The sequence below is a fragment of the Sciurus carolinensis genome, chromosome 14, assembly GCF_902686445.1.
Source record: "Sciurus carolinensis chromosome 14, mSciCar1.2, whole genome shotgun sequence".
NCBI classification, from domain to species: domain Eukaryota; kingdom Metazoa; phylum Chordata; class Mammalia; order Rodentia; family Sciuridae; genus Sciurus; species Sciurus carolinensis.
The window spans coordinates 19247486-19274213 of record NC_062226.1 but is presented as its reverse complement, the minus strand read 5'-3'; the positions used below and the strand labels follow the sequence as shown (position 1 = coordinate 19274213).

At 46.6% G+C, this 26728-nt stretch overlaps 1 protein-coding gene across 4 annotated transcripts in view; it reads right to left on the bottom strand.

Moving 5' to 3' along the window:
* Positions 1-13060: 13060 nt before the first annotated feature.
* Tnc (tenascin C) overlaps positions 13061-26728 on the bottom strand; it is a 91631-nt gene continuing 77963 nt past the window's right edge. For all 4 annotated transcript variants that reach the window (XM_047524832.1, XM_047524833.1, XM_047524834.1 and 1 more), the window contains 4 exons: positions 19925-20021; positions 18824-18985; positions 16360-16523; positions 13061-13801 (listed from right to left, as the gene is read on the bottom strand). In XM_047524832.1, the coding sequence (XP_047380788.1) occupies positions 13691-13801; positions 16360-16523; positions 18824-18985; positions 19925-20021 (534 nt within the window). In that variant the 3' untranslated portion in view covers positions 13061-13690. The remainder of the gene's footprint in view (positions 13802-16359; positions 16524-18823; positions 18986-19924; positions 20022-26728) is intronic.

Genomic DNA, 26728 nt, shown 5'->3' with positions numbered 1-26728 from the left:
ATCTGTTGTCTACCCTCCTCCCTTTCCTGTTGAGGTTCCCCCATCCTGGTTCAGATGTGAGAGGGTTCTCAGGATTTTGAGAAAGTCCCACAGAAGAGAAGAGGAGAGACTGAGAGGCACACGGGGGGAGCCTATCCACATGTAGTGTGATGTGGACACAGGAAGTATCTGCAGAGCTGTTCTACACAGCAAGCTCTTGCCCACTCTAGGCCTCTTGCACAAATTGTGCCCTGAATCACACCAAAGGTCCAGGCACACAAAGCCTCTTTGCAGAGAGGATCTTCCTGACATCCTGTCTGAAGGGGCCTACCTATGCTTGTTCCATCTCATGCTAATTTTCTTCCCATGACCCTTTTCTTTTCTTTTTTTTTTTTTTAAGTTTTATCTTATTTTTAATTAAGAGATACTTGTACATATTTACGGAGTATAATTTCAATACATGTATACATTGTGCAATGACCTACTAAGGTTAATTAACATATCAGTCACCTCAAATGCTTATCATTTTTTTGTAGTAAGAACATTTAAAATCCCCTCTTTTTATTTATTTATTTTTATTGTAAACAAATGGGATACATGTCGTTTCTGTTTGTACACGGAGTAACAGCATACCATTTGCATATTCATACATTTACATAGAGTAATGATGTTTGATTCATTCCGTTATTTTTTCCTTCCCACCCACCCCCCCACCTCTCTTTTCCCTCTATACAGTCCCTCCATTCTTGCCCCCCTCCCACCTCCCATTACGTGTCATCATCCGCTTATCAGTGAGATCATTCGTCTTTTGGATTTTTGAGATTGACTTATCTCACTTAACATGATATTCTCCAATTTCATCCATTTGGCTGCAAATACCATAATTTTATCATTCTTTATGGCTGAGTAATATTCCATTGTATATATATACCACAGTTTTTTTATCCATTCATCAATTGAAGGGCATCTAGGTTGGTTCCATAGTCTGGCTATTGTGAATTGAGGAGCTATGAACACTTATGTGGCTGTATCTCTGTAGTATGCTGATTTTAAGTCCTTTGGGTATAGGCCGAGGAGTGGGATAGCTGGGCCATGACCCTTTTCTGACGGACAGGCCAGGATGGCTTAAAATCTACCAACCTCCTTCATTATGGAAGGAGAGGGACCAGATGCCAATGCCAGGCTAGGAAGCAGCACAGAAGGAATACTATGGCTTCAGTTGACTATCAGGTGTGGGATAGAAGAGTCAGGAAGGGAAGGGAAGGAGTACTATAGTCAGGTCAGGCACTGGAAACAGGAGCAACCAGCAGACAGTTACTGGGCAGCAGGAATGGGACTTGGGCAGAGACCAGTCAGGCCCAGTGTTATGTCCACAGGCAGTGAGGGGCTGGCAGGAGCATCTCCTGGGAGTGCACAGGACACATCTTCTGGTCCTGGCCAATTTGATGGCACTTCTCTGTGTCTGGCTCTCTTCTCTCAGTGTGGCCGTGTAGATGATGCCGTTGAAGGTCGGGAGAAGTGACCACTTCCTTCATGCCCCTGATGAAGATGCATGTCCATCCGGTTGCAGTTCATCTCAAAACTCTGAAGGTGATGTGAATCTAGAGGCTCAAAGTAAAATAGCTTTTGCAGATAGTTTTTTTCTGCAGCCTGCAGAGGCCCCTGGAAGTCTGGAGAGTCTCGGCTGCAGAACAGCAGGGAGGTGTCTTCCACTGACCCTGGTTTTCTGAGCTGCTGTGGGCAGCCACTGATCCATCAGACCTGCTCAGAAGGAGCAACTCTTCTGAGAGAGTGTGAGTCACCCTCCGTAACAATCCCTGTCTCAATTCTCCACGCTGCAGGAGGAGTCTACAGAAAGACACGCTGCCTCGTAGGCAGAGAGAACAGGAGGGTGCCTCTACTTTTACCTTACACATTTTTTTTTTCTTCTTTAAACAGAGTACAATAAATAACCCCGTGGCTTTCAATGTTGCTGTGCTCAGGTTCTGTGGTTCCTTGTGGGGTACTTGAGTGGTGGAAGGAAAGTGGAGTCTGCTCCGATCATTACCATCTCGGTCTGAGCTGTGCAGGCTGATGACCCTGCCGCCATGACGGTGTGTTAATTGTGCCCATGGCCCTCTTCCTAGTCCTGAAATGAATGAGGTTCTAAGTTGAACAGTTCCATTTTAATCCTAACTGCTTCAAAGTGGAGCAACTCCTGAATGCTGCAGTTTTGAAGTCAGCAACCCTTTTGATCCCTCCGTCTCCTCCTCTGTAGAGTGAAGACTGCAACTACTCACCTTGCAGAATTTCTGCAAGGATTGAGTGAGCTTTTCTGTGGGAAGCATCTAGAACAGGGGCTGGCACACATCAGGCATTGTTATCAGTACCTTCTGAGCATTGTCACTCATTTCCGGAAGGCGATTCTGAGGAAGGGGAGTCAGGTGTCTTTTGCAAAATGGGAATCAGTGTGCAATTTCATGTTTTTAAATCCTATTCTATCTTACCGCTTTACAGAGGGATTTGCAATGGTTTAAACAGAAAGAAAAATTGGTCTGTTGGGGGAAAAAAAATGGAAAGCAGTGGAAGGAACTAGAATAAATAGAGGATACCATGGAGCTGAGCCATGATGTTTGGAATAAGTGGTCCTTATTTTCCTTACCACTAAGGAAGCCGAGAAACACATTGGACGATGTGTATTTCACTTTGTGATCACAGCATCAGATATACATTCATTTGAAGAATTAAACTCTTTGGGGCTGTGGTGGGGGCAGCAGACACAGCAGGAATCTCTTATGGGGTTCTCTGAAGTACTCTAAGTTCAGTTTATTGTGTCTATATACTCAGTTTTTCTATAATAGGTCCTCAAAGGTGTGAGCCTTATGCAATTGTCTGAAAGATCCAGAACTTTGGACTCAAATACCAAAGCAGAGATCATAATGGAAATGAAAAACAAATGTATTCATTGGCTGCCTCTCACATTTTGCAGAGATGTGACATTTTATATTTGCTTTCCCCTTTCTGTCCCAAAGCAGCCATTTGACCAGAGGCACTTGACATGACCCATCTGTATTTCCTTCTAAATTAACTGAGAGCATTCATATTAGTTCTACTTATCGACCAGCCAGTCAAATGGGTATTGATCATTTACTTTGTGTGCAGCAGGGTTGTGGAAGGAGGGAGAGACCATTTTCTGAGCTCTGCTTATCAGGCAGACCCTATCTGGGACATTCTATACACTTCATTGCATCCGTTGCAATCATGTGAGGTTGTCATTATTATTTCTGGTTAGTAGATGAAAAAAATGTGGGCCTCAGAGCAGCAATGGAACTTGACCAAGGTCGCATGCCTATTGCTGTTGCAGACAAGAAACACTTGACTGATGGACTCATTTGTTGATTTAGCATATTGCTATCCTTCTTGCTGTAGACTGCCATCACAAAGAACGCTAAGACACAGGGAAGTGCCATCGAAGTGGCCAGGGCCAGAAGATGCACCTTGGTCCACTTCCAAGAATGCTAAGAAATGATCCCTCCTGCAGCACACCTATCAGCAGCCTGGCAGGTGATTTCCTGACTATGTGTCTGGGGGTCCTGTGATGCCCAGTGTCAAGGCTGACTGTTCAAAACACGTGTTCCATGATGCACAGCAAGCCATTTGGATCCCGTTCAAATGCCCTTGGGGAGTGATGGGGCAGAAAAAGGATTAAGTGGCAATTGAGAGAGGCAGCTATATGATAACGTCATATCTCTTTATATTAAAGATCTCCTTTAGGAAGAAAAGCTGGCCTTTGAGCAGGACTCATGAAACTTCCTAAGTGAAGTTTGGGAAGGTTTGCCTAAAAGTGATACTTGGTCTGGAACCATCTTTTGCAGAAATTACCCTGACCCAGGAAGCAGTGACCTTTTCCAGCTATAAATTAGGGCTGGGAAATTTATTTTCTAGTAAGAAGATTAGATTTATTTTCCAGTAAGAAGAGTGCTTCAGAAAAATGAATGAAACTTTTAGTTTTTAGGGTTTTGTCAACTTGTAAGCGTGGATCCTCCTGGGCCTCTTCCCTGGAGGAGGGACTCTGGCTGTGTAGAGGAACAGACAACCCTTCATTTTATTCCCCCCTCTTGTCTTTTGTAAAAATTTGTTCTGATTTGTTATACATGACTGCGGAATGCATTTCGATTCATCATACGTGAATGGAGCACAGCTATTCATTTCTCTGATTGTTCATGATGTAGAGCCAAGAACCGCACCTGTGTTTCCTGGTGTCTTAGCCAGGTAATGCCCTTGGTTTTTTTGTTTTTGAAAGCAGGCTGGTGACTGAAAATCTGAAGCAGAAGTACTTTCAACACCTTGGATCCAAGGCTAACTAAACCAGAGGCACAGAAGGAGTGTAACTTCACACCGGAGGGTCCTTCGCAAAGCTACTTTATCTAATATCTGAGCTACCTCCAAGACTGGGGAACCCCGGTATCAGGTGCTCATTACCTCTGCGATGGCTTATTCACTCTTGAAGTGGCTTTGGCCATTGAAGTTCTCTCTCGCTCTCCCCATTTTTCCTATTCCTTTCTTTCTCTTTTTAAAGTGCAGTTTGTTCCCTTGTAGATTTCACTACCAAGTCCTAGTTCTTCCGTCACTTAACAGTGATGGTCTGCTCTCTGCCCTTTATGAGGCATCTTCAGAAATTTTGAGACAGAGGTCATGTCCCTGCTCTCTCCTCTTTTGAAGGATGTAAGTTTCTAGTCTTCTCACTAGCCTCGTGATCTAAACACACTTCATTCTAAGGGTTGCAAATAGTTTAACAAGGAACCTACGAACTGAATGACAATCTCTCTCCCACTGAGACTGGATGTGATCTCTGAATGCTTCTCAGTAACTTGCAGGAAGTTACTACAAGTTGATTTCTTTTTACATATATTATTAGTTGTGATGGACATAGGTCTTTATTTTCTTTATTTTTATGTGGTGCTGAGGATCGAACCCATGCCAGTGCTCTACCACTGAGCCCCAGCCCCAGTCCACAAGTTGATTCCTTAATAAAGACATCCTAACTGTGTGACTACTGTGTTCCAGCACTATGCATTTGGGATGCAGGACCGGAACATGGTATTGGGACCCAGCATTGGGGCGCAGTGCTGACCAGAACAGAGAAGTCCACATCCTCATGAATCTGCAGTCTGCTCTGGAGCTGCCCTTGTGTTGTTCTGAGTTCAAGTCTCTTTTTTACTTTGAATTAAGCTTTTGGGTTGAGACACCTTTCCAAACTGACTCTGATACTCACCTAAAGAGAGTCCTAGAGGCGCATGGTCTTTGACCTCCACGGAGTTGGGTCTTTCCAAGCTCCTGCCACAGACCAGGATCCTGGTCCTCCTCTCCTCCGCTAGCTGCTTAGGAAGGCGTGCTTGCATGAAAATATATCCACAGAAAGTCCAAAGTCTGGGAATGATTGAGAACTCAGTGACCCTGGAAGCAGAGGCCCTTACTGAGATGATCTTGAGCACATAGTGAAGTGAATCTGGGCCAGTGCTGCTCTTACCACACCGGGGAAGTTCCTTCTTGTGTCCCCCCATCTTCTTAGTCACCCTTTTAAGTTATGAGTATAAATAAAAGGATGTAGAGGTCAGTTAACTTTGCTACTTTTCCACTGATCCTTGAGCAATGATGGTTCTCCGTGTGGCTGGGAGGTAGGACCGTGGCGAAATTGGGAGAATGCTCTCCAAGAGGCCTCCTGCAGGGAAAGTCCTTGAAGTTACTAGGTTGTATATTTAACATGCTGTCTTTGGAATGCTTGCTATTTATGGTATTTTTTCCTCTACATCTCCTGCTGGATCCCTCCATTGGAAGACAGTCCATTTCTTGGTAGAAGAGGCTGTCTCCAGGAGTTCTTGATAGGGCGATTTTTTTGCTATTCCTTTAAATCACACCCTTCAGCTGCCTCCCATTGAGATAATGGTGAGGCTGAGCAGGAACTGAATTCGAATCCACATCGATTACATGGTGGCTTTGGGAAATCACTTTCTGTCTGCCTGTTGGTTTCAGCAATAAAAGGATGGCCTGGGAATACAGAATAGATTTGGCACTCAGCGAATTGAATAGACAATAAGCGAAGCTCCTTCTGGGTCTGGCCATGTATTCAGTGGACAGGTAACAATTGGGAAATGACAGAACAGGCTCCGTTCTGGGTGCTGGAGATACAGCAGGGGCAAATGCAAAGAAAGTTCCTGTTGTCACGGAGCTTGACTGTCAGAAAGTACACACTTAAATAAGTAAACCAGGTGGAAATATGTGCTGTGGACAGGAGAGTACGGGGATGGAGGCGGTGTGTGTGTGTGTGTGTGTGTGTGTTACGTGCTTGTGCTTGCTGTGTGTTATGGAAGAGGGCAAGGGCGGTCTTGCTAAGATGATGATATTGGAAGATGCCTGAAGTAAGGGAGAAAGTGAGCATCCCAGACAAATGGCCGGTGTGGAGTGTGTCTGCTGGGTTTGAAGGGCAGCAGGGAGCCAGTGCCCCCGGAGCACCCTGAGACAGGGGTTGAGGTGAGAGAAGTAAGCATGGCTTCAAAGTCACTGTGGTAGGTGGGTTTTCTGTTGAGCCCCAGGGCAAGCATTGGAGCGCTATGCCACAAATCCGTTTTCAGCACTTTGGAGTGCAGACTGGCTCTGGGAGGCAGGTGTGGAGGACCCAGGGCCCTTGACTTCATTCGCAGTGTTGCTCAGGAAGCTCAATATCATCTGCAGGGATCAGCATCCAAACTGGGCTTTACAGACAAGAGAAAGCAAACAGCAATAGAAATAGCCATGGCCCTGGGAACCAGTCTCATTTTTCACTGTCTCGCTCTGCTTGTCAGGTTAGTGTAGGAAAGGAGAGTAGACGTCTCCTTGCTAAGGAGACTTTGAAGGGACAAGTGCAGGGCAAAATATGTGAGGTTGGCCTTCAATAGCATCCAGAAGGACTACCAAATAAAAATAAATGAGGGATGGGTGGTGGATACAATGGAGCCACCCAACAGGTTGGGGCACGGTGCAGATCCTGGGTGGTGGTCCTTGTGGAACTGGGATGGAGACCGGACGTTGGGCGAGAAACACTCTCCCTGTGTCTCGCACTCCTGTCCTCCTGTAGTATACATCTGCAAGAGGCGACAAGCAGGAGGGTTTGGGTTGTTGACGGGTATTGTGCAGCAGATAGGAAATCAAGAACAGAAGTGGTGATCGGTAGACTTCCGGGGAGGGTTGATGTCGCTTTCCCAAAGGTCCCTGGGGGTCTGGGAGCCCAGTTGGCACCAGCCCCTCCATATCAACACATCTACAAGGACCTGCGGCTCCTGGTGCCCTCCTAATGCCGGGAGAAGGCTGCCATCTGCTGGTCGACCTAAGTAGTTCATCCAGATGCTCCCCGTGCCTTTGAATTTTAGGGAGAGAAATCTGTGTCCACCACATTTTCTCCAGGCCAAGCACTGTCCGCTTGCTCTCTTAAGTTATCAAAAATTCTCGCTGGGTAGGTATTTTTCACTTTCCTTTTAAGGGATACTTAGAAATATCAAGTGACTAGTCCAAGTTGACTCAGTAATTGGAAAACCTGGGAGGCAAGCTTGACTCTCCCTGCAAGAAGATGGCTTTAAAGAAGTCGTTACAATGGCTTGTGCGTGCTTGCAGACTGTGAGCGTGATAAGGAAATCAGTAAGTGGCAGGAGTTCCGGGTGTTCTGAATGCAAGAGTAGAGAGAAGAGTAAAACTGCAGATAGATGCTTCTCAAAGCTCTGCAGCTTGAGGGGTCAGAAGACCAGGTTAGTGTTCCAGCTCTGTCGCTCAGAGGCTGGGGAAGCTTGGGGGGGGACTTATTTCGCTCTTCTGTGACACACATTTTCAACCTATAGTTGCAAATGTGCTGGGCAAAGGTGGCACGTTGATTTTTTGACAGTGTGTGTGTGTGTGTGTGTGTGTGTGTGTGTGTGTGTGTGTTTTCTGTAAAACACTGAACTCTATTTTCCAGTCCAGGTGGGACTACGTTGATTCTCAAGAAAGCCATTCCTGTTTCTTTTCCAGAAAGCTAATTCCTTTGTGGGGCTCCCTGGGGAGGGAGGACGAGGAGGAGGGGACTGAGCCCTCTGCTGGCCGCTGATATACTGCACCAGGCGGCACCCTGGTGCTCAGAGGGTGCCCTCTCTGTACCCCATTGAGGCAGGAGGATGCAGGTGGATGGGCAGTCGCTTTCCTAGTGAGGGAGTGAGCTTCTCAGAGAGCAGTGCTGACTAGGCCCATCCCGGCCTCCATCCTTCAGCAAGTGTCGGCTGTACTCAGTGGACACAGAGCCCTCCAGGCAAGGGTCTATCACCGCCTCTGCTTCCCACCGCCTTTGCCCTTCACACAGTATAGGCTCACCTTGACCTTGTCACCAGGCCTCCCTGATTCCATACTGCACCCTAACCTAGTACCAAGCAGTGATGCCCAGTGCCCAGGACCCTGCTGTCTCCCAGCTCCCAGGGTTAATAGGACTCCACTGCCCACATTTGGAATTAGGCTGACCTAGTTGAAACTGGCATTCGTGCCCAGAGAAACTCCCCGGTAGGAACTGGGGCCGCTCAGGAATGGAGTGGGTACCGGAGGAGCCCTCAGGGGTCCCCAGGCCTCTGAGCGCTACCTTCTAAACATCTCTCAGAAGCACAGGCTTCCTCTTCAAGGCACCTTTTGTTGGGCACCGTCACCTTGCAGCTGGGCTCTGGCAATGACCTCCCCCTGGTCTCCCCAGATTATACCTCTCAGCAGAAATCCAAGCTGCAGCCAAAAATGGTTATAGAACCCATTTGTGATAGCACCCCCCTGCTGAAGCTCCCTAGTAGTTTCCTGTCGCATTTAAGAAAACAGATCAAAATCCTTATTCTGGACCAGACAGACCTGCACAGTGGGGGTCCCGACGCCCATTGCAGCTGCATCCACCCAGCCTGGGTCCCTGGCTTTCTCTCCGTACAGCCGGGCAGCCGTGACCTCTAGAGGCGCTCTGTCCCCTGCCTTCTGCCCCTCTCTTCCTTCACCTGGTTAACTCCCTGTGTAGATCTTGAGTCTAATGGCCCAGTGCCCTTTCCGCAGGGAAGCCTTTCCCATGGGTCCCCCATTAGTTTTGCATTTGTTTCTAAAACACTGTAAACATTTGCCGGTCTGATCCTGTGGCAGTGGCCAGCCTCATCCTGCATGGATGCCCCACAAAGAAGGACTGGTTGCTTTGTTCCCTCAGTGCTGGGCTTATCTGGAAGCGGGTGTTGCCCGCTACTGATTTTTAAATGAAAAGAGAAATGCGAGTCTTGGGAGAAGAGGCTCAATTGGATTCTCTGGGGTGGGTGTGGTGGGAAGGGGAGCAGCTGGGTGGGGCCAGCTGAGAAGGGGAGGGTGGGATGGTGGTCTCAAAGGGCCGGCGGTGGAGGGGAATGCTGGGCACTACTCAGGTCCCAGGAGGCTCGGTGAGGAAAAACTTGTAGCCTCTGCTCCTCTGGAGGACAGACTCTCCTGTCTCTGGACAGAGCGCAAGGCACCCAGGATCTTACCAGAGTTCACTGCCAACTTGCTGTGGCCCCCGGGGCAATTCCTATCCATTCTCTGGATGCTGCTTCCCTAACTTAAAAGTAAGGAGATGCTGGTCAGTGCAGCAGTATCCCTTGACCTTATCTTCCATTGCCCCCTGTCTTTCCCTGACTACCCTGTTTTAACCTTACAACGTGCCCCCAGCTCTGGCTCCCAGCCCCTTCGTCTCTGCCTGTTCCTTTTGCTTTGCCACTTATTACCTTTTAACATGCCATTTACTTTGCTCGTGCACTATACTCCTTGTTCCTTGTTGGAACGTAAGGTCCATGATGGCAGGGACCTTTCTTCACTGAAGACTCCTCCTCCAGCCCGCCCCCCAAGAGGTGCTCAACAAACATTTGTTAAGTGATGAAAGTGCTCTGCTCAATTTTGGGTGGCTTGTTGAAATAAGTAAGGACACTTGTTTCAAAGGACTTGGATTTCGGATTCAGACAACCTAGCTTTAAATCTTTGTCTGACACCTGCTGTGTGATTGTTCAGGACACCCGACCCCTTCGAGGCTTAGTTTCCTGTGGAAAATGGCGTCAGCTTATCTATTTAAAGCCTACTGTGATGATCAAATGACTTCAAATATTTCGAGTGCCCGGCGCAGTTCTTGCTCCACAGAAGAGTCAATAAAAGTGAAGGGCTCATGGTCTGGGGAAGGAGAATCATCTGGGATTACTTAAGCAGAAAAGGAATTTTCTGGAAGGATCTCAGGAAGCTCATAAAATTGATGGGGAAGTTTGGAGAAGAAGGCTGAGAAGGCCCTCAGGAACCAGAGGAGATCAGGAAGCAGGAATCATCAGCAAGTGTACTGTTGTCACTGATGGGGGTGGTGGTCACCACTAGAGGCAGACACTCTTAGCCTGCCACAGATACTGGACACAGATCGCACTAATAGGTGGCCTCTTGGCACGGTGGGGAAGTCAGTTTCAGAGGCTCTTTGTTTTGTGTTCCTTGCTCAAAGTTCAAAGTCCCTCTGTGGCTATTAGACTGGTAAAGCCCAAGTTACGTGCCTGTGTCCTGACTACCAACAGGAGGACAGAGCATCTCCCCTGTGGCCTTCATGGTGGGAGGGAGAGAGTCCTCTTCCACTGGGAGACTCTAAATCTAGAAAGGAATTTAGATACTGTGAAGTTATTAAATGATAAATGACCTCTTTCAGAGACAAACCCAACATAGGACTAGTAACGGATAAGCAAGCAGGCGATTTTAACGGTGCTACCAAGTGCCCAGGTGGTCCTGATAGTGGGCCAGCCTTTGGGGGTCCCTGCTGAGAAGAGTTTGAGTAGAGGGACTATTTTCTTTTACCATATATATATATATATATATGGTAATATATATATATTAGAGACAAAGTTTCACTGAGTTGCTTAAGGCCTCACTAAGTTGCTGAAGCTGGCTTTGAACTCATGATCCTCCTGCCTCAGCCTCCCAAGCTGTTGGGATTACAGCTGTGTGTCACTGTGCTCCATGAGGGACAGGGTGTGGACAGGGCAGAGGAAAACCTCAAGGGCCAGCACAGTCTGCCAGGTCTGGCAGCCCTGAGGTGCCATAACCACTCCTAGGCCTGAAGAGGTATGTGTTGAGAGCAGCCATCTGAAACCCAGAAGGAGAGAGAGGCGGGGTCCTGAGGACAGGTGACCGGCCATCACTGTGAGCCCCTGAAGGGGGAAACCGTCAGCCCACAGAGATGCTATAGAGACGGAGGTGCAAAACAAATACCTAGAGTCACCCCCAAACCCAGTCTCCCTTTCAAGGTCTTGCTGGTCCCTCCCACTTTTTAACCCAACTAGAAGCTGGAGGGCCATTCGCACAGTTTGTACTGGTGGCTTTGAAGGGAGAACGGAGGAAAGCAGATGGGGAGGAGCAAAGACACCCTGGATGTGCTGGGAATTAACTCTAGCGGAGACTCCTGACTGCTTCCTGGGGCAGCGTCAGGCCTGCACCTTGAGGGCGGAGTAGAATTTTAAGAGAGTTTTGAGTTGGAGGTGGTTTCCTGAGAAAGCAAGCCAGACACTAAAGGATGTGTTAAGAAATGGTGAGCTTCGAAGGCTGTGACCTCACACTTGTACCTGCCCGGTCTCCATCTGGGGCATCTACCACCTTCTGAGGCCACAGCTAAGGACTCCTGCTTGATATGGCTTCCTTGCCAGTAGGAATTTGATTCTTGTGTGGCTCCTGGGGATGCCTTAGCAGCTCAGGTACGTCCACAGTTCTGGATTCGGGGTAGGGTTTGGGCTTAGACACTCCCAAGTCAGCAGCCCCCAGAGAGCTAAGCCTCCCACTTGAGGCCTGGTTGTTAGAGGGAGTCCGTTTGTTTGGGTTTGTGCAGCCAGGAAAGCGTTGCTATGGCTGAATCGCAGGCAACAGGTCTTATGATCTGGAACAGCAAATTGTGTATATAACATGACAGCATTTATTAAAGCAAGATCAACTCAGCGGCGAAGGATCTGGCTGGAGCCATGAATTCCTCTGATCTCCACTTCTGAGACATCACATTCCATTTGAATGAGGCCTATCAGCCCGAATGCTTTCATGAAATAAGTCAATTTGCTGAAAATCTCTAAGAAAATGAACTGACAACTGCATCCTCCTTTGTTTTAAGAGAAATGCTGTGTGGCCTGGCTCTAACTCACACGACACCGCTCAGCATGAACTGACTGGGCCCTGAGTGCCCTTCACTAGAATTGTCCACGCCGAGACTGGAAACCCTGGCCTGTCCTCTTAGGCAGCTTAGGTGTGGAACAGAAGGAGCTATTCCCCACTGACTGTCTTTCCAGATCTGAGAATTCAGAAATGTAGGAGCCAAGTGAAGGATCCAATCAAAATACCCCTGCACTTCAACTTGTACCTTGGGACATGATGGCCCCCGGCAGGAGGAATTTTCACCAGAGGCCTGGGGGAGAGCGGGGACATTGGAGCCAGAGGCCTGGGCCTACATCCCAGCTCTGCTACGAACTGGGCGAATAACTACAGTTAAGTCATTGTGTCTCTCTATCCCTAGCACATCCCATACAAAGTGACAATAAAGATTGGTAACACTTATTAGCACTTAATACATATCCTGCACAGTGCTGAGAGCCTCCTACGGATGATACGATGTATCCCTCACAGAAATGCTATGAAATAAGAAGCAGGAGTATCTGACCTTTACAGAGGAGGACACCGAAGCTCAGAGAGGTTAGGGACCCCAGGAACCACGGAACTGAGGCAGTCAGGGACTTTAACCCTGTATGATAACAATTCTCATCACATGGGCCTCACAGAATTTCTGGGTTACACTAGGAAATGGGCAGAAGCGCATTTTTGAAATCATCAACTACTAATCGTGGAAATGCCGAGCCAGACGCTGAATCTTCAGTTGTTTTTTTCCCCCCAACTTTGTTCAAGAAAGAGCTTTCCTCCCTCTCAACCTGGGTCGCCTTTTTTCTTCTTCCCTCCCGCTTAAGCAGCACCACCTCTGAACCTTTACTTTCCAAAATTCCTCCCTTGGTTCAAAAACAGTGACTTTGTGGACTTTGGATTCAAAGAGGAAAAGCAAAGTCAAGGCCCAACTCAAAAGTACTTGTGCTTTTATTAAAAAAAAATACAATCAGGTACTGTCCAGATGTGTTTGGAAAAGGAGGATCTCTTTAAAAATCCTTAGTTTTCATCCTCATCATTATTCTTATATTAATAATATTAATCATCTCCTTGAAATGGGAACAGTATTGCTTTTCTGGTTTCGGCTGAATGAAATGTAAAAAGAAAAAACGTTGGGGGCCGGAGGTGGGGAAGCTTCCAATGACACACATTTTCTCTTTGCTAACAAAAATAATGATAATTAATTATACAGCTTTGTGTAAAATATGGCTGGTTCTAGAACAAACTACCACTGTACAGCCTCCCCCGCTCCCTTTCCCAGAGACCCCCCCAGGAGAAGTAAAACTATGGTGTCGCCGTCACTGGAAGATTTTCGCTGAATTGAACCACCAAGCGGAAACCTGTTGCAGACTCTCGTCTTTGGTGCGAAGGAAGTCATCGCAGATGGGGGAGGCCAGTTTCTCCGTGATCCGTGGTCAGCTTGACTCTTGCCAGATGCCCAGGCGTGCTTGATGGTTGGAGGGTTGTTTGGATGCTTTGGTAAAATCCTTTCCTTTCTCTGGGCCCTACTCCTCTCTCACCCAGTGGTCCCCGGAATTCATGCCCGTTTGCGCCTGCCTTCGAGGTTTCGGAAGTTGCTGGGTCTCAGCTTCATCTCAGCAAACTGGATTGAATGCTCGTGGCCCTTCCAGTGGAACCAGTTAACCCCCTGTGAGAAAGAGAAGGCCCCAGGTTGGTCTCCATTGACGTGTTCAGTAAGGCTTGCTATTTACTTGTTCAAACAAAAAGAGTCGCTTTGACTCAACTGTTTGGCACGTCACAGCTGTCTCTTGCCTATCTCTCTGTTGGTCTGTGTGGTGATGACTTTTAAAGGGACTGGGCAATGTGACCCACTTTTTCACTCTTAAACTGAAGTAACCTGGGTTTGCATTGAGTCTGACATTTTGAAAAGAATATTGAGAGGGAATGATACTTGGCCATTCTTAGGGACAGGTTCTTCAGGAATGCAGGTAATGACTGGAGGTTACAGAAGTGAGAAGCTGGGTGCAGGGTGTGTGTGTGTGTGTGTGTGTGTGTGTAACTGATAGGATTCCTGTGAAGAATTTTCATGGAGGTTTGGTGTGGAATAGCAGCAAGAACACATGGGGAACACTTGTTTGCAACCCAACAGACAAGGTTAAATATTCGTTCTTTTCCTTGAGAAATAGATGGTCTTGAGTAAGTTTAACAAAACTTCTGGGGTCAGTTTCACTATCTTTCCTCCCCCCCCCCCTTTAAACCTAATGATATCAACCTTGGAAGATGCTATGAACACTAAGTTAGTATGGATGCTACCACGTTGGTGAGCACTTGGTAGGGGGCTCAGTGAATATGACTTCTTTAATCTCAAGAAAGGAGGAATGTACTTGAAATTTTGGCCAAAACTTTTCTATAAGAAATGACTACAATTGTATCTGGGCTTCCTGGTTCCATGTGTGAATTTTCAGTGGGGATTCTTGACGGGGGCATCTGCCCACCAAGTGCATTAGCCCTTTGCCCCCATGTGTGGAAGGAGTAACCTCAGCTTCAGGCAGGACTCCTGGAGCCCCCGTCCCCGCTGAGCCCTCTCCTCTGGGCTGTAGGGAACATGTTCCTGGGCCAGTTAATGGCTGCTGAAATGAGGGGAAGAAATAGACACATTATTGGATTCTAATTTTTTGGCCTTCACTGAGATGGGGTGAGCTCTGAGCCTGAGAGGAAGTGGAGTTAAGAACAGCTGGTTCATTTCGCGGGCAAATGTGCACATCATCGCTCAGTTACGACAGGGGACCGCAGCCTGACAGCCTGGGCCACATGCTGCCCTCCTCCGCCCTCGTTCAATCCTCTGTTAGAAGTTCAGGGCTGGAGGCCAGGTCCTCTTTGGGTTGTGGTGGAGACCGAAGCCAGAGAGGGAAGAAAGCTCACAGGGCCCCACAGCAGCCAGAGCGGGGCTCAGTTCTCTGTGACTCCTTCATGTTCTCCTGTCACCTCTTTTAACCTTGGGATGACAGAGGGGGTTTCCTTTTTTGGACAAGCAGCATTTTTTGTCTTTTGTTTTCAGGACTTTGTATCACCCTGGAAATTAGGGGCCATGGTGATAAAGGTGAGAGAAGAATGCTTAGAGGAACGTGATAAGGTGGAAAGTGAGAGTGCTTTGGAAAGTGCCGGAAATTACGTCAAAGTAAGACCTACACATAAGGTCACGGGTATCAGTTGTGAGCAGTTGACCCAGGCACTGAGACGTGCACCAAAATCTCCATAATGGAGAAGAGTAGCTCTCGATACCTGCTGCATGTCAGGAACCAATCCCAGAGGCCACTTAAAACATATCTCAAATCAACAACTAAAGTGCAAATAAGCAAAAAGCTAGATGTCGCACCCCACTTGGGATCATCGGACCTGGATCCCTGGGGTTGCGGTGTGTAATTTGAACCACTGCCTTTTTACAAAGCCCCTGGGGTCCCCGTGGACCTGGTGGGAATCGTGGTGGTCCAGGGATCGGGGTGCTGTGTCCTGTGAGACGAGAGCGGCCATCCCTCCTCTCTGGGGCAGGGCCAGCCTCTGAGAAGGGGGCAGGGCAGGGCTGTCTTGATGAGGCCCCGGCGTCGCCTGGTGTTAGTCACTTTTCAGGTGCACGTTGGGGCAGGCAGGGACCCGAGTCAGGTAGACGCCTGAATTTGGTTGCTCGCCTGTTTCTACAGGGGACCTCGAAGCGCTGCTTCTGTGATTGCAGAAGTCTGCTAGAGCTGCGTGTGGTGTCGGGGAAAAGTTTGGGGCTGGAAGTGGGAGACTGGGATCGCTCCGCGACCGTGGCAAAGACACCATTCTTGGGGCCTTGGTTCCTTCATAAAGTGAAGGGACCTGAGGGCTGTGACTTCACCCCAAGGTGCCTCTGGGCTGGGTCCCGCAGGACCTGCATCACCCTGCTTCACCTAAATGGTCTCCAGTTTCATCTGCTTTACTTTTGGGGTTGAGACAGAGGTTGTGCCAGAGGAGAGCTTTCTGAGTCTGAAACCCGTATGACCAGTGGTTCTGCTTGAGATATTCAGGGGCTAACGTGCAGTTTCTATTTGAGCTGGCTGGCCATGTCATCGAGATCTCTCACTGTGCTGGGGACAGGCATAAAGCATGTCGTTGTGTCTCTGAGGCTGCAGCCTCCAGGTCCCAGCCAGGATGGAGGGCCTGACCCGTGCTTCCCTCCCCCACCTGGGCCCCTCCCAGGCCCTGCCAGCTCTGCAGTCCACTCACCTGACTGTGGTTATCATCCCCATATCTTCCCATCAGGTTGACACGGTGACAGTTCTTGTACCAGAAAGCCCCTTTATAGGACAGGGCACAGTTGGTGATGGCTGAGTCTGTGTCCTTGTCGAAGGTGGAGAAGGATCTGCCATTGTGGTAAGCCATGGAGTCACCTGAATGGGAGGAAAAACAGACCCCTGAGAAATGTCACCTGGAGTCCCCCTTCTGCTGTTAAGGGCAGACTCAGAGGTGGCAATCGAAAGGTCTGGGGTGGGTTGGCCTTGAACCTCGGCCCCTGGGAAGGTGCAAATGCCTTTGGGACCCACTTCTGACTGAAGAGGCACAAGGTGGTAGAAAAAAGGCTGAGGTGGCTTTGGGGAGTCCAGTCTCAAGTCCCACCTTTCACTGCTAGTGTGACTTTGTACAGATCAAGCCTTTTACTGACCCTCAGCTTTCTCATGTATGACATGGAAACTTGGAACCAGTCCACTGGTTCTATGTATCTCACAGCACTGTCGTGACAGTGGGTATGACTGAGTAACCCAGGCAGGTACAGCGGTGTGCCAATAGTTATTTAGGACGGTTGTTATTTTTATGATTTTTCTGTATGCCCTTTACATAAGATAGCTCAGAGAGTACGTTGAGAAATCCTAACATACTTAATAATGATGTGTTTCCCCCACATACAAGTATTTATGGCCATAATTATAATTCAGCCCTTTGGATATGAGATGTCATCACAAAGCCTGTGTGTTAATCACGTAGTTATTTAAAAAATGTTTAATAGACCAGGAGCCCATTTTCATAGAATTTTAGTCGGAACTGAACTGGGAGTCACCATCATTCATGTTGAATTATGAAAGTGTTTCAATGCCATATGCTTTTTTGTCCCCTTACTCTCAACCCTGACCAATTTGTGCAAAAAAATAAAAAATTCTTTCTCAAGATGCCCAGGTGTTCTAGGCTGAAATTTTGGAGCAAGTTGTCAAATGGACTCAGGTGCCTTTTAAGCTGATGATACTCTCCCAGCATGACAACGGCAGGGAGGTGCTGGCCAAACAGTGCTCTCTGGGGGTGGCCCGGTGCCACCAGAGCACATGGGGGTACAATCTTACTGGGATCACTCAGGGGAGGGAAGGAAAATGCTGCATTCGCCCCCTGGAAATGCAGAGAGAAGACAGACAGAGGCCACTCCTGCTGTTTGGGGGATGCTCTTGTCCTATAACAATATCCTTCTTGCCTGAAGCCACCTCAACCAGAGAGCTAGTTATTGTCAGAGAATAAAAAGGCAGACAAGAACTAAAACAATTTTCACCCCTGGCCATCTCTCCTCATTGCCACCAAACTGTCATCTCAAAAGAGCTTTGTGTCTCCTTAGACTGAAGCTTGGCTGTTGGCAATGCTTTGTCTGGAGATCTCTCCCTCTCCGGATGTTTTCTTTGGGGGCTCGGAAGGGTTGGAAATGTGCCATTGCATCTGTCTCTTCTGTTTTCATAAACAGAAAAGAAAGCCACCCAAAGTGGGCGCAGCTTGCACCGGGTGGTCCTTACTCTCACCCCGATCCTTTCTTGTCACCAAGAAAACCACATGCCGTGGTTCCCTGCAGCTACTAATGTTCACCTTCCATAAAAAAATCTCACCTGGGGCAAATCACTGGGCTTTTCTGAGACCGTTTCCCCATCTTTATAGTATCTTCTGGAAAGGTTTTAATGAGGATTAAATGGGGGTAATACAGATCGAATGTCTACCCAAGAGGATGCTACCAGGGGGCCTCAGTACATGATGTTTCCTTTTTTAGTTCTCCTCTAATGTGGAGCCAGAAAAATGCACAAAATCCAATTTAAGTCAAAAACGCCTTCAAAACCAGAACTAGAGTTGTGAACAAGACAAGGAACTAAAGGGCCATTTGTGGGGGCCATGCAGGCTGAGACTGGATGGCATGTGACAGGGGCGTCTTAGAAGAGATGTAAGCAGTTAGGTGATGGGGTGGATTGCTTGCTACTCAAAATGTAGCTCACAGACCAGCAGCACCAGCAACGTCGGCTTCCCCAGAGAACTTGTGAGAAATGCAGAATCCCAGCCCCGCCCAGACCTCCTGGTTCAGCATTGGACTGGCATGACCACTCCGATGCCCAGAGTAGGAAGGTGCTGGATCAGATGAAGAATAGGCCTTTGAGGGACCATTTTAAAAAAACCAACCAATAACTAACATCTAAAGATAGATTAGAAACATTTTTGAATAGTTATAAACCAGTTCTGATTGCCCAAGGCACAACTTACTCTAATCTCATTGACCAAAATATCTCCCTAACCCTTTCCAGCCACAGTTCTGCATTGGCATCTAGTATTTGCTAATTCAATAAATGCATGCATTAATGCAGGAAGGGAGGAGGGAAGAGTGAGTGGAGGAGTTAGCCAGAAGCACCACAAGGGTTTCTGCAGGTTTGTAGGCTCTAAGCACGGTGGCCTGTACCTGCTGTTCCGCTGTACCCCTCCACCTTCAGCCTGTAGCGAGTCTTGGCGTCTCCCACGCTGAACTTGTCGTAGACGGCGAAGGCTGTCTCCCCATGGTCTTGCAGGTCCACCCGCAGCTCGTACTGCCCTTGGGCTGTGATTTTGCTCAGATTATCCAGTCCTGCAGATGACAGGCGAGGGTTATGAAGAAGCCCAAGTGACGGAGGCCCTCATTTCTGTTCTATCCTGTGGGAGCAGCAGCAGGGTGCATTTGAAAGAGGAGCATGTCACACACACTTGGCTCTGAAAATGGCTCTGCTCCTTACTGGTATGATGCCAGGTAAAACGTGTTTGTAAGCCTCAGGTAAAATCAGGTTGACACCTTTGCCCTTCCAAGCGCCTAGCATATTGTGAAGATGAAAGGGGATAAGACAGCGACAGTGCTCTTCCAAGTCTAAAGCTCCTTGCAAATGTAAGGCATTGGGTTGGTCCAGGATGAACAACTGCAGGCTCAAGCAAGGGTGCAGAGCATGATGCTCTGTGCAGGCAGGTTGGTGGCCAGTGTGAGTGGCATGGCTAACTGGCTGGCTGGCTGGAGGGATGGAGGGATGGAGGGATGGAGGGATGGAGGGATGGAGGGAGTTGTGGGGCTGGCCTGGGAGACTTCGCATTGCAGGTTCACTAGATTATAATAAGCAAGTCCCTCAAGCTCTCCGAGGATCTGTTTCCACATGCAAGATGGGATTTAGCACTTGGCATGGGTGTTCTGAGGGTGAGATTATGGTTATGAGGGGCCCATCTCAGTGACAGGAGTCCAGGAGGGGAGCCGTCAATGATAATGAGGACAATTCTGAATGGTTCAATGACCGGTTTTGACCTAAGTTAATTCATAAGGCCTGGCTGTTGACTTTCCCTTCATCTGAGTTTTATTTTTAGAGACCCAGAGCATTTGAATAGTCTCTCCCACTGGGAATTTGATATTCTGAGTCCATTGTCAGAGCTACTACTGTCAGAGCCCCTTTCCTCCTAGCCTATCCCCCACAGGTCACTGTGGGTTAGGACAAAAGACAAGGAGGGCAGAAACGGGCATTCTGAATGCAAGCATGCAGAACTGCATTACCAAGCCAGAATTCTTCTCTGCGGTCCCCGAATCCTGCAGCATAGGCCTTCCAGTTTCGATAGAAGTCCTCACGTCCATTTTTGCGTCTCAGGAACACCTGCAAACGTAAGCAATGGTTCTGCCTGCAGAAGAGAGGTTCTCTCTCTGGGAGGGAGGAACATCAGGATGCAGAAAGGGCAGCACCCATTCCATGTTCTGGCTATCACTAATTTACCATGTGACTTTGGGCAGGTAGGTCACTGCCCCTCTCTGAGCCTTATGTTCTCACCCGAGAAAGAGGGACTGGCAATATAGCCCTGCTCGGTTGACGGTGATGTGTCAACGGAACTTCACCTGCTTCCACAGATACACCGCTCTGGTGTGGGAAGTTGGGTGGGAGCAGGCGTTATAGGAAAACTCTCTGACATATTTTGCTGGGAAACTAAGACTCCTCTAAAAATAAAGTTTATTAATTAAAAAAAATAGAACCGGCTGGGGCTCTGGGCGGCTGCCTGGGGAGGAGCTGCGTGGTGAGCTGTTTGGACCCAGAGTGGCCGCTTCCGAACACCGGGGGGTTGCCCGGAGGAGGAGGAGAGGCCCGGCGGGTCGCTTGGGTCTAGGAGTGACTGCATCAGAGCCACGGGCGGTTGCCAGAGGAGGAGCTGCGTGGTGAGCTGTTTGAACTCAGAGTGGGCGCTCCTGAGCGCCGGGGGACTGCCCGGAGGAAGAGGAGGAGCATGGCGGGACGCTTGGTCTGGGAATGACTGCATCAGAACCACAGGCGGTTGCCAGAGGAGGAGTTGTGTGGTGAACTGTGTGAACTCAGAGCTAGCGCTCCTGAGTGCCGGGAGGTTGCCCGGAGGAGGAGGAGGAGCGCGGCGTGTTGCTTGACCTGGGAGTGACTGCATCAGAGCTGCGGGTGGTTGCTGAAGGAGGAGCTGCGTGACGAGCTGTTTGAACTCGGAGCAGCTGCTCCAGAACACTGGTGGCCTGCCTGGAGGAGGAGAGCGGTGGGACACTTAGTCTGTGAGTGACTGCATCAGAACCACAGGCGGTTGCCAGAGGAGGAGGCGAGTGGTGAGTTGATTGGACTAAAAGCAACCGCTCCTGAACACCGGTGGCCTGCCTGGAGAAGAAGCGTGGTGAGTCACCTGGTCTCGGAGCCACCGCTCCTGAACACCCGGGCGGCTACCCCAAGGAGGAGGAGGAGGAACAGGGCGGGTCACTTGGACTTGGAGTGACTGCCTAGGGCTACGGGTGGTTGGTGGGAGGAGGAGACCCAAAGTGAGTTGTTTGGATTCCCAGTGACTGCGTCGGAAACCGGGCGGCTGTCCGGAGGAGGAGGTGTGTGGCGGGTCTCTGTGTCTCGGAGCTATTGTACGGGGCTCCAGGTGGTGGCTCAGGGGAGGGGCTGCATAGCCAGGCGATTGGTGCAGAGCAGGGTCCCAAGAGCTAGGTGGCTTCTTGCTGGAAGAGCCGCACAGAGACACGCCTAGGGGCGGAGCGAAGTTTCCAGGGCGGCGGGCAGACTCTCTGGGAGAGGCAGCCTAAGGAGACTCGCCTGCGAAGGGTGAGGCTCCCAGGCCCAGGACGTAGGTCCGGGCCCCTGGGATCGTTGCAGAAGAAGACAGCCCAGCCCAGGGGGTAGTTGTAGATTGAGGGGAACCTCTAGGAGGGCAACTGACTAGCGAGACGTCCCCACTGAGTGACTCTTCCCGGCCGGGGGAGGTTTTCCCACAGGGACAGTAAAGTCAGAGACATAGGCACAAACAGGCCTTGCCTCAGCCCGCAGCCTACTTCCCCGTTGGATGACCATTGGTCAACAAGTGGAGACACCTCTGCCCACTAGCAGGGAATATACGCCACCTGAGGGTCACCACCCTAGAGAGGCAGCTTCTTCGTGGAGCTCTGCATTATCAACCTCCTCCAAGACTTCAGGCTACTGAAGGATAAGAGGGGATATACTAACAATCTTCAGGGACATTATAAGTTGATAGAGGAAATCTGCAATATCTTAACGACCCACTGATCCCTGAACAATATGAGAAAACAAGGGAAGAAAATGCCCCAAACAAATCTAGATGTTACATCAATAAAATCCAACGACAGCATGGCAGAAGAAATGACAGAAAGGGAGTTCAGAATGTACATAATTAAAATGATTAGGGAAGCAAACGATGAGATGAAAGAGCAAATGCAGGCATTGAACGATCGCACCAATCGACAGTTAACAGAGCAAATTCAGGAAGCAAAAGATCATTTCAATAAAGAGTTAGAGATATTGAAAAAAAACCAAACAGAAATCCTTGAAATGAAGGAAACAATAAACCAAATTAAGAACTCCATAGAAAGCACAACCAATAGGATAGAACACCTGGAAGACAGAACTTCAGATATTGAAGACAAAATATTTAACCTCGAAAACAAAGTTGAACAAACAGAGAAGATGGTGAGAAATCATGAACAGAATCTCCAAGAACTATGGGATATCATGAAAAGGCCAAATTTGAGAATTATTGGGATTGAGGAAGGCTTAGAGAAACAAACCAAAGGAATGAACAATCTATTTGAAGAAATAATATCAGAAAATTTCCCAAATCTGAAGAATGAAATGGAAAATCAAGTCCAAGAGGCTTATAGGACTCCAAATACACAAAATTACAACAGACCCACACCAAGGCACATTATAATGAAAATACCTAACATACAAAATAAAGACAGAATTTTAAAGGCTGTGAGACAAAAGAACCAAATTACATTCAGGGGGAAGCCAATACGGATATCAGCAGATTTTTCAATCCAGACCCTAAAAGCTAGAAGGGCCTGGAACAACATTTTTCAAGCTCTGAAAGAAAATGGATGCCAACCAAGAATCTTATACCCAGCAAAACTTACCTTCAAATTTGACGATGAAATAAGATCATTCCATGATAAACAAAAGCTAAAAGAATTTACAAAAAGAAAGCCAGCATTACAGAACATTCTCAGCAAAATATTCCATGAGGAAGAGATAAAAAACAAAGAAGCAAATCAGCAAAGGGAGGAATTATCCTAAAGGAACTGTCAAATAAAGGAGGAACCAAGATGTGTCAAAAATTTTAAATATGAACCAAATGACTGGGAATACAAATCATATCTCAATAATAACCCTGAATGTTAATGGCCTGAATTCATCAATCAAAAGACATAGACTGGCAGATTGGATTAAAAAGAAAGATCCAACAATATGTTGCCTGCAAGAGACTCACCTCATAGAAAGAGATACCCATAGACTAAAGGTGAAAGGATGGGGAAAAACATACCATGCACATGGGCTCAGCAAAAAAGCTGGAGTATCCATCCTCATTTCAGATAAAGTGGACTTCAAGCCAATGTTAGTTAGAAGGGATAAAGAAGGACATTTCATACTGCTTAAGGGAAGCATAAATCAACAAGATATAACAATCATAAACATCTATGCCCCAAACAGTGGCTCATCCATATATGTTAAACAAATCCTTCTCAATTTTAGAAACCAAATAGACCATGACACAATAATACTAGGTGATTTTAACACGCCTCTTTCACCACTGGACAGATCTTCCAAACAAAAATTGAACAAAGAAACCATAGATCTCAATAACACAATCAATAATTTAGACTTAACAGACATATATAGAATATACCATCCAACCAAGAGCGAATACACTTTCTTCTCAGCAGCACATGGATCCTTCTCTAAAATAGACCATATATTATGCCACAAAGCTAATGTCAGCAAATACAAGAAGATAGAGACACTACCTTGTATTCTATCAGATCATAATGGATTGAAGTTACAAATTAATGAAAGAGTAAAAAACAGAAACTACTCCAACACCTGGAGATTAAACAATATGCTACTATATGATGAATGGATAACAGAAGATATTAGGAAGGAAATTAAAAAATTCTTAGAGGTAAACGAGAACAAAGAAACAACATATCAAAATCTCTGGGACACTATGAAAGCGGTACTTAGAGGAAGATTTATTTCATGGAGCGCATTTAATAAAAGAAGTAAAACTCAAAAAATAAATGACCTAACACTACAGCTCAAAGCCCTAGAAAAAGAAGAACAGACCAACACCAAAAGTAGTAGAAGACAGGAAATAGTTAAACTCAGAGCTGAAATCAACGAAATTGAAACGAAAGAAACAATACAAAAAATTGACAAAATAAATAGTTGGTTCTTCGAAAAAATAAACAAAATTGATAAACCTTTAGCCACACTAACAAAGAGAAGACGAGAGAAAACCCAAATCACTAAAATTCGGAATGAACAAGGAAATATCACAACAGACACGACCGAAATACAAAACATAATTAGAAGCTATTTTGAAAATCTATACTCCAACAAAATAGAAAATTTCGAAGACATCAACAGGTTTCTAGAGACATATGAATTGCCTAAACTGAACGAGGAGGACATACACAATTTAAATAGACCAATTTCAAGTAATGAAATAGAAGAAGTCATCAAAAGCCTTCCAACAAAGAAAAGTCCAGGACCAGATGGGTTCTCAGCCGAGTTTTACAAAACTTTTAAAGAAGAACTCATTCCAATACTTCTCAAAGTATTCCAGAAAATAGAAGAGGAGGGAACTCTCCCAAACTCATTCTATGAAGCCAATATTACCCTGATTCCTAAACCAGACAGAGACACATCGAGGAAAGAAAATTTCAGACCAATATCCTTAATGAACATCGACGCAAAAATTCTCAACAAAATTTTAGCAAATCGCATACAAAAACATATTAAAAAGATAGTGCACCACGATCAAGTGGGTTTCATCCCAGGGATGCAAGGTTGGTTCAACATCAGGAAATCAATAAATGTCATTCACCATATCAATAGACTTAAAGTCAAGAATCACATGATTATTTCGATAGATGCAGAAAAAGCATTTGATAAAATACAGCACCCCTTCATGCTCAAAACACTAGAAAAAATAGGGATAGTGGGAACATTCCTTAACATTGTAAAGGCCATCTATGCTAAACCCATGGCTAATATCATTCTAAATGGTGAAAAACTGAAAGCATTCCCTCTAAAAACTGGAACAAGGCAGGGATGCCCTCTTTCACCACTTCTATTCAATATCGTCCTTGAAACTCTAGCCAGAGCAATTAGACAGACCAAAGAAATTAAAGGGATACGAATAGGAAAAGAAGAACTCAAACTATCCCTATTTGCTGATGATATGATTGTATACTTAGAGGAACCAGGAAATTCCACCAGAAAACTTTTAGATCTCATAAGTGAATTCAGTAAAGTAGCGGGATATAAGATCAATGCACATAAATCGAAGGCATTTTTATATATAAGCGATGAATCTTCAGAAAGAGAAATTAGGAAAACTACCCCATTCACAATAGCTTCGAAAAAAATAAAGTATTTGGGAATCAATCTCACAAAAGAGGTGAAAGACCTCTACAATGAGAACTACAGAACACTAAAGAAAGAAATTCAAGAAAACCTTAGAAGATGGAAAGATCTCCCATGTTCTTGGATAGGAAGAATTAATATTGTCAAAATGGCCATACTACCAAAAGTGCTATACAGATTCAATGCAATTCCAATTAAAATCCCAATGATGTACCTTACAGAAATAGAGCAAGCAATTATGAAATTCATCTGGAAGAATAAAAAACCCAGAATAGCTAAAGCAATCCTTGGCAGAAAGAGTGAAGCAGGGGGTATCGCAATACCAGATCTTCAACTCTACTACAAAGCAACAGTAACAAAAACAGCATGGTATTGGTACCAAAATAGAAAGGTGGATCAATGGTACAGAATAGAGGACACGGACACAAACCCAAATAAATACAATTTTTTCATACTAGACAAAGGGGCCAAAAATATGCAATGGAGAAAAGATAGCCTCTTCAACAAATGGTGCTGGGAGAATTGGAAATCCATATGCAACAGAATGAAACTAAACCCATATCTCTCACCATGCACAAAACTAAACTCAAAATGGATTAAAGATCTCGGAATCAGACCAGAGACCTTGCATCTTATAGAAGAAAAAGTAGGTCCAGAGCTTCAACATGTCGGCTTAGGACCAGACTTCCTCAACAGGACTCCCATAGCACAAGAAATAAAAGCAAGAATTAATAACTGGGATAGATTCAAACTAAAAAGCTTTCTCTCAGCAAAGGAAACTATCAGCAATGCAAAGAAAGAGCCTACAGAGTGGGAGAAAATCTTTGCCAATCATACTTCAGATAGAGCGCTAATCTCCAGAATCTATAAAGAACTCAAAAAACTCTACACCAAGAATGTAAATAATCCAATTGACAAATGGGCTAAGGAAATGAATAGACACTTCACAGAAGAAGATGTACAAGCAATCAACAAACATATGGAAAAATGTTCAACATCTCTAGTAATAAGAGAAATGCAAATCAAAACCACCCTAAGATTCCATCTCACCCCAATTAGAATGGCAATTATCAAGAATACAACCAACAACAGGTGTTGGCGAGGATGTGGGGAGAAAGGTACACTCTTACATTGCTGGTGGGGCTGCAAATTAGTGCAGCCACTCTGGAAAGCAGTGTGGAGATTCCTTAGAAAACTTGGAATGGAAACACCATTTGACCCAGCTATCCCACTCCTTGGCCTATACCCAAAGGACTTAAAATCAGCATATTACAGAGATACAGCCACATCAATGTTCATAGCTGCTCAGTTCACAATAGCCAGATTGTGGAACCAACCTAGATGTCCTTCAATTGATGAATGGATAAAGAAAATGTGGTATATATATACAATGGAATATTACTCAGCCATAAAGAATG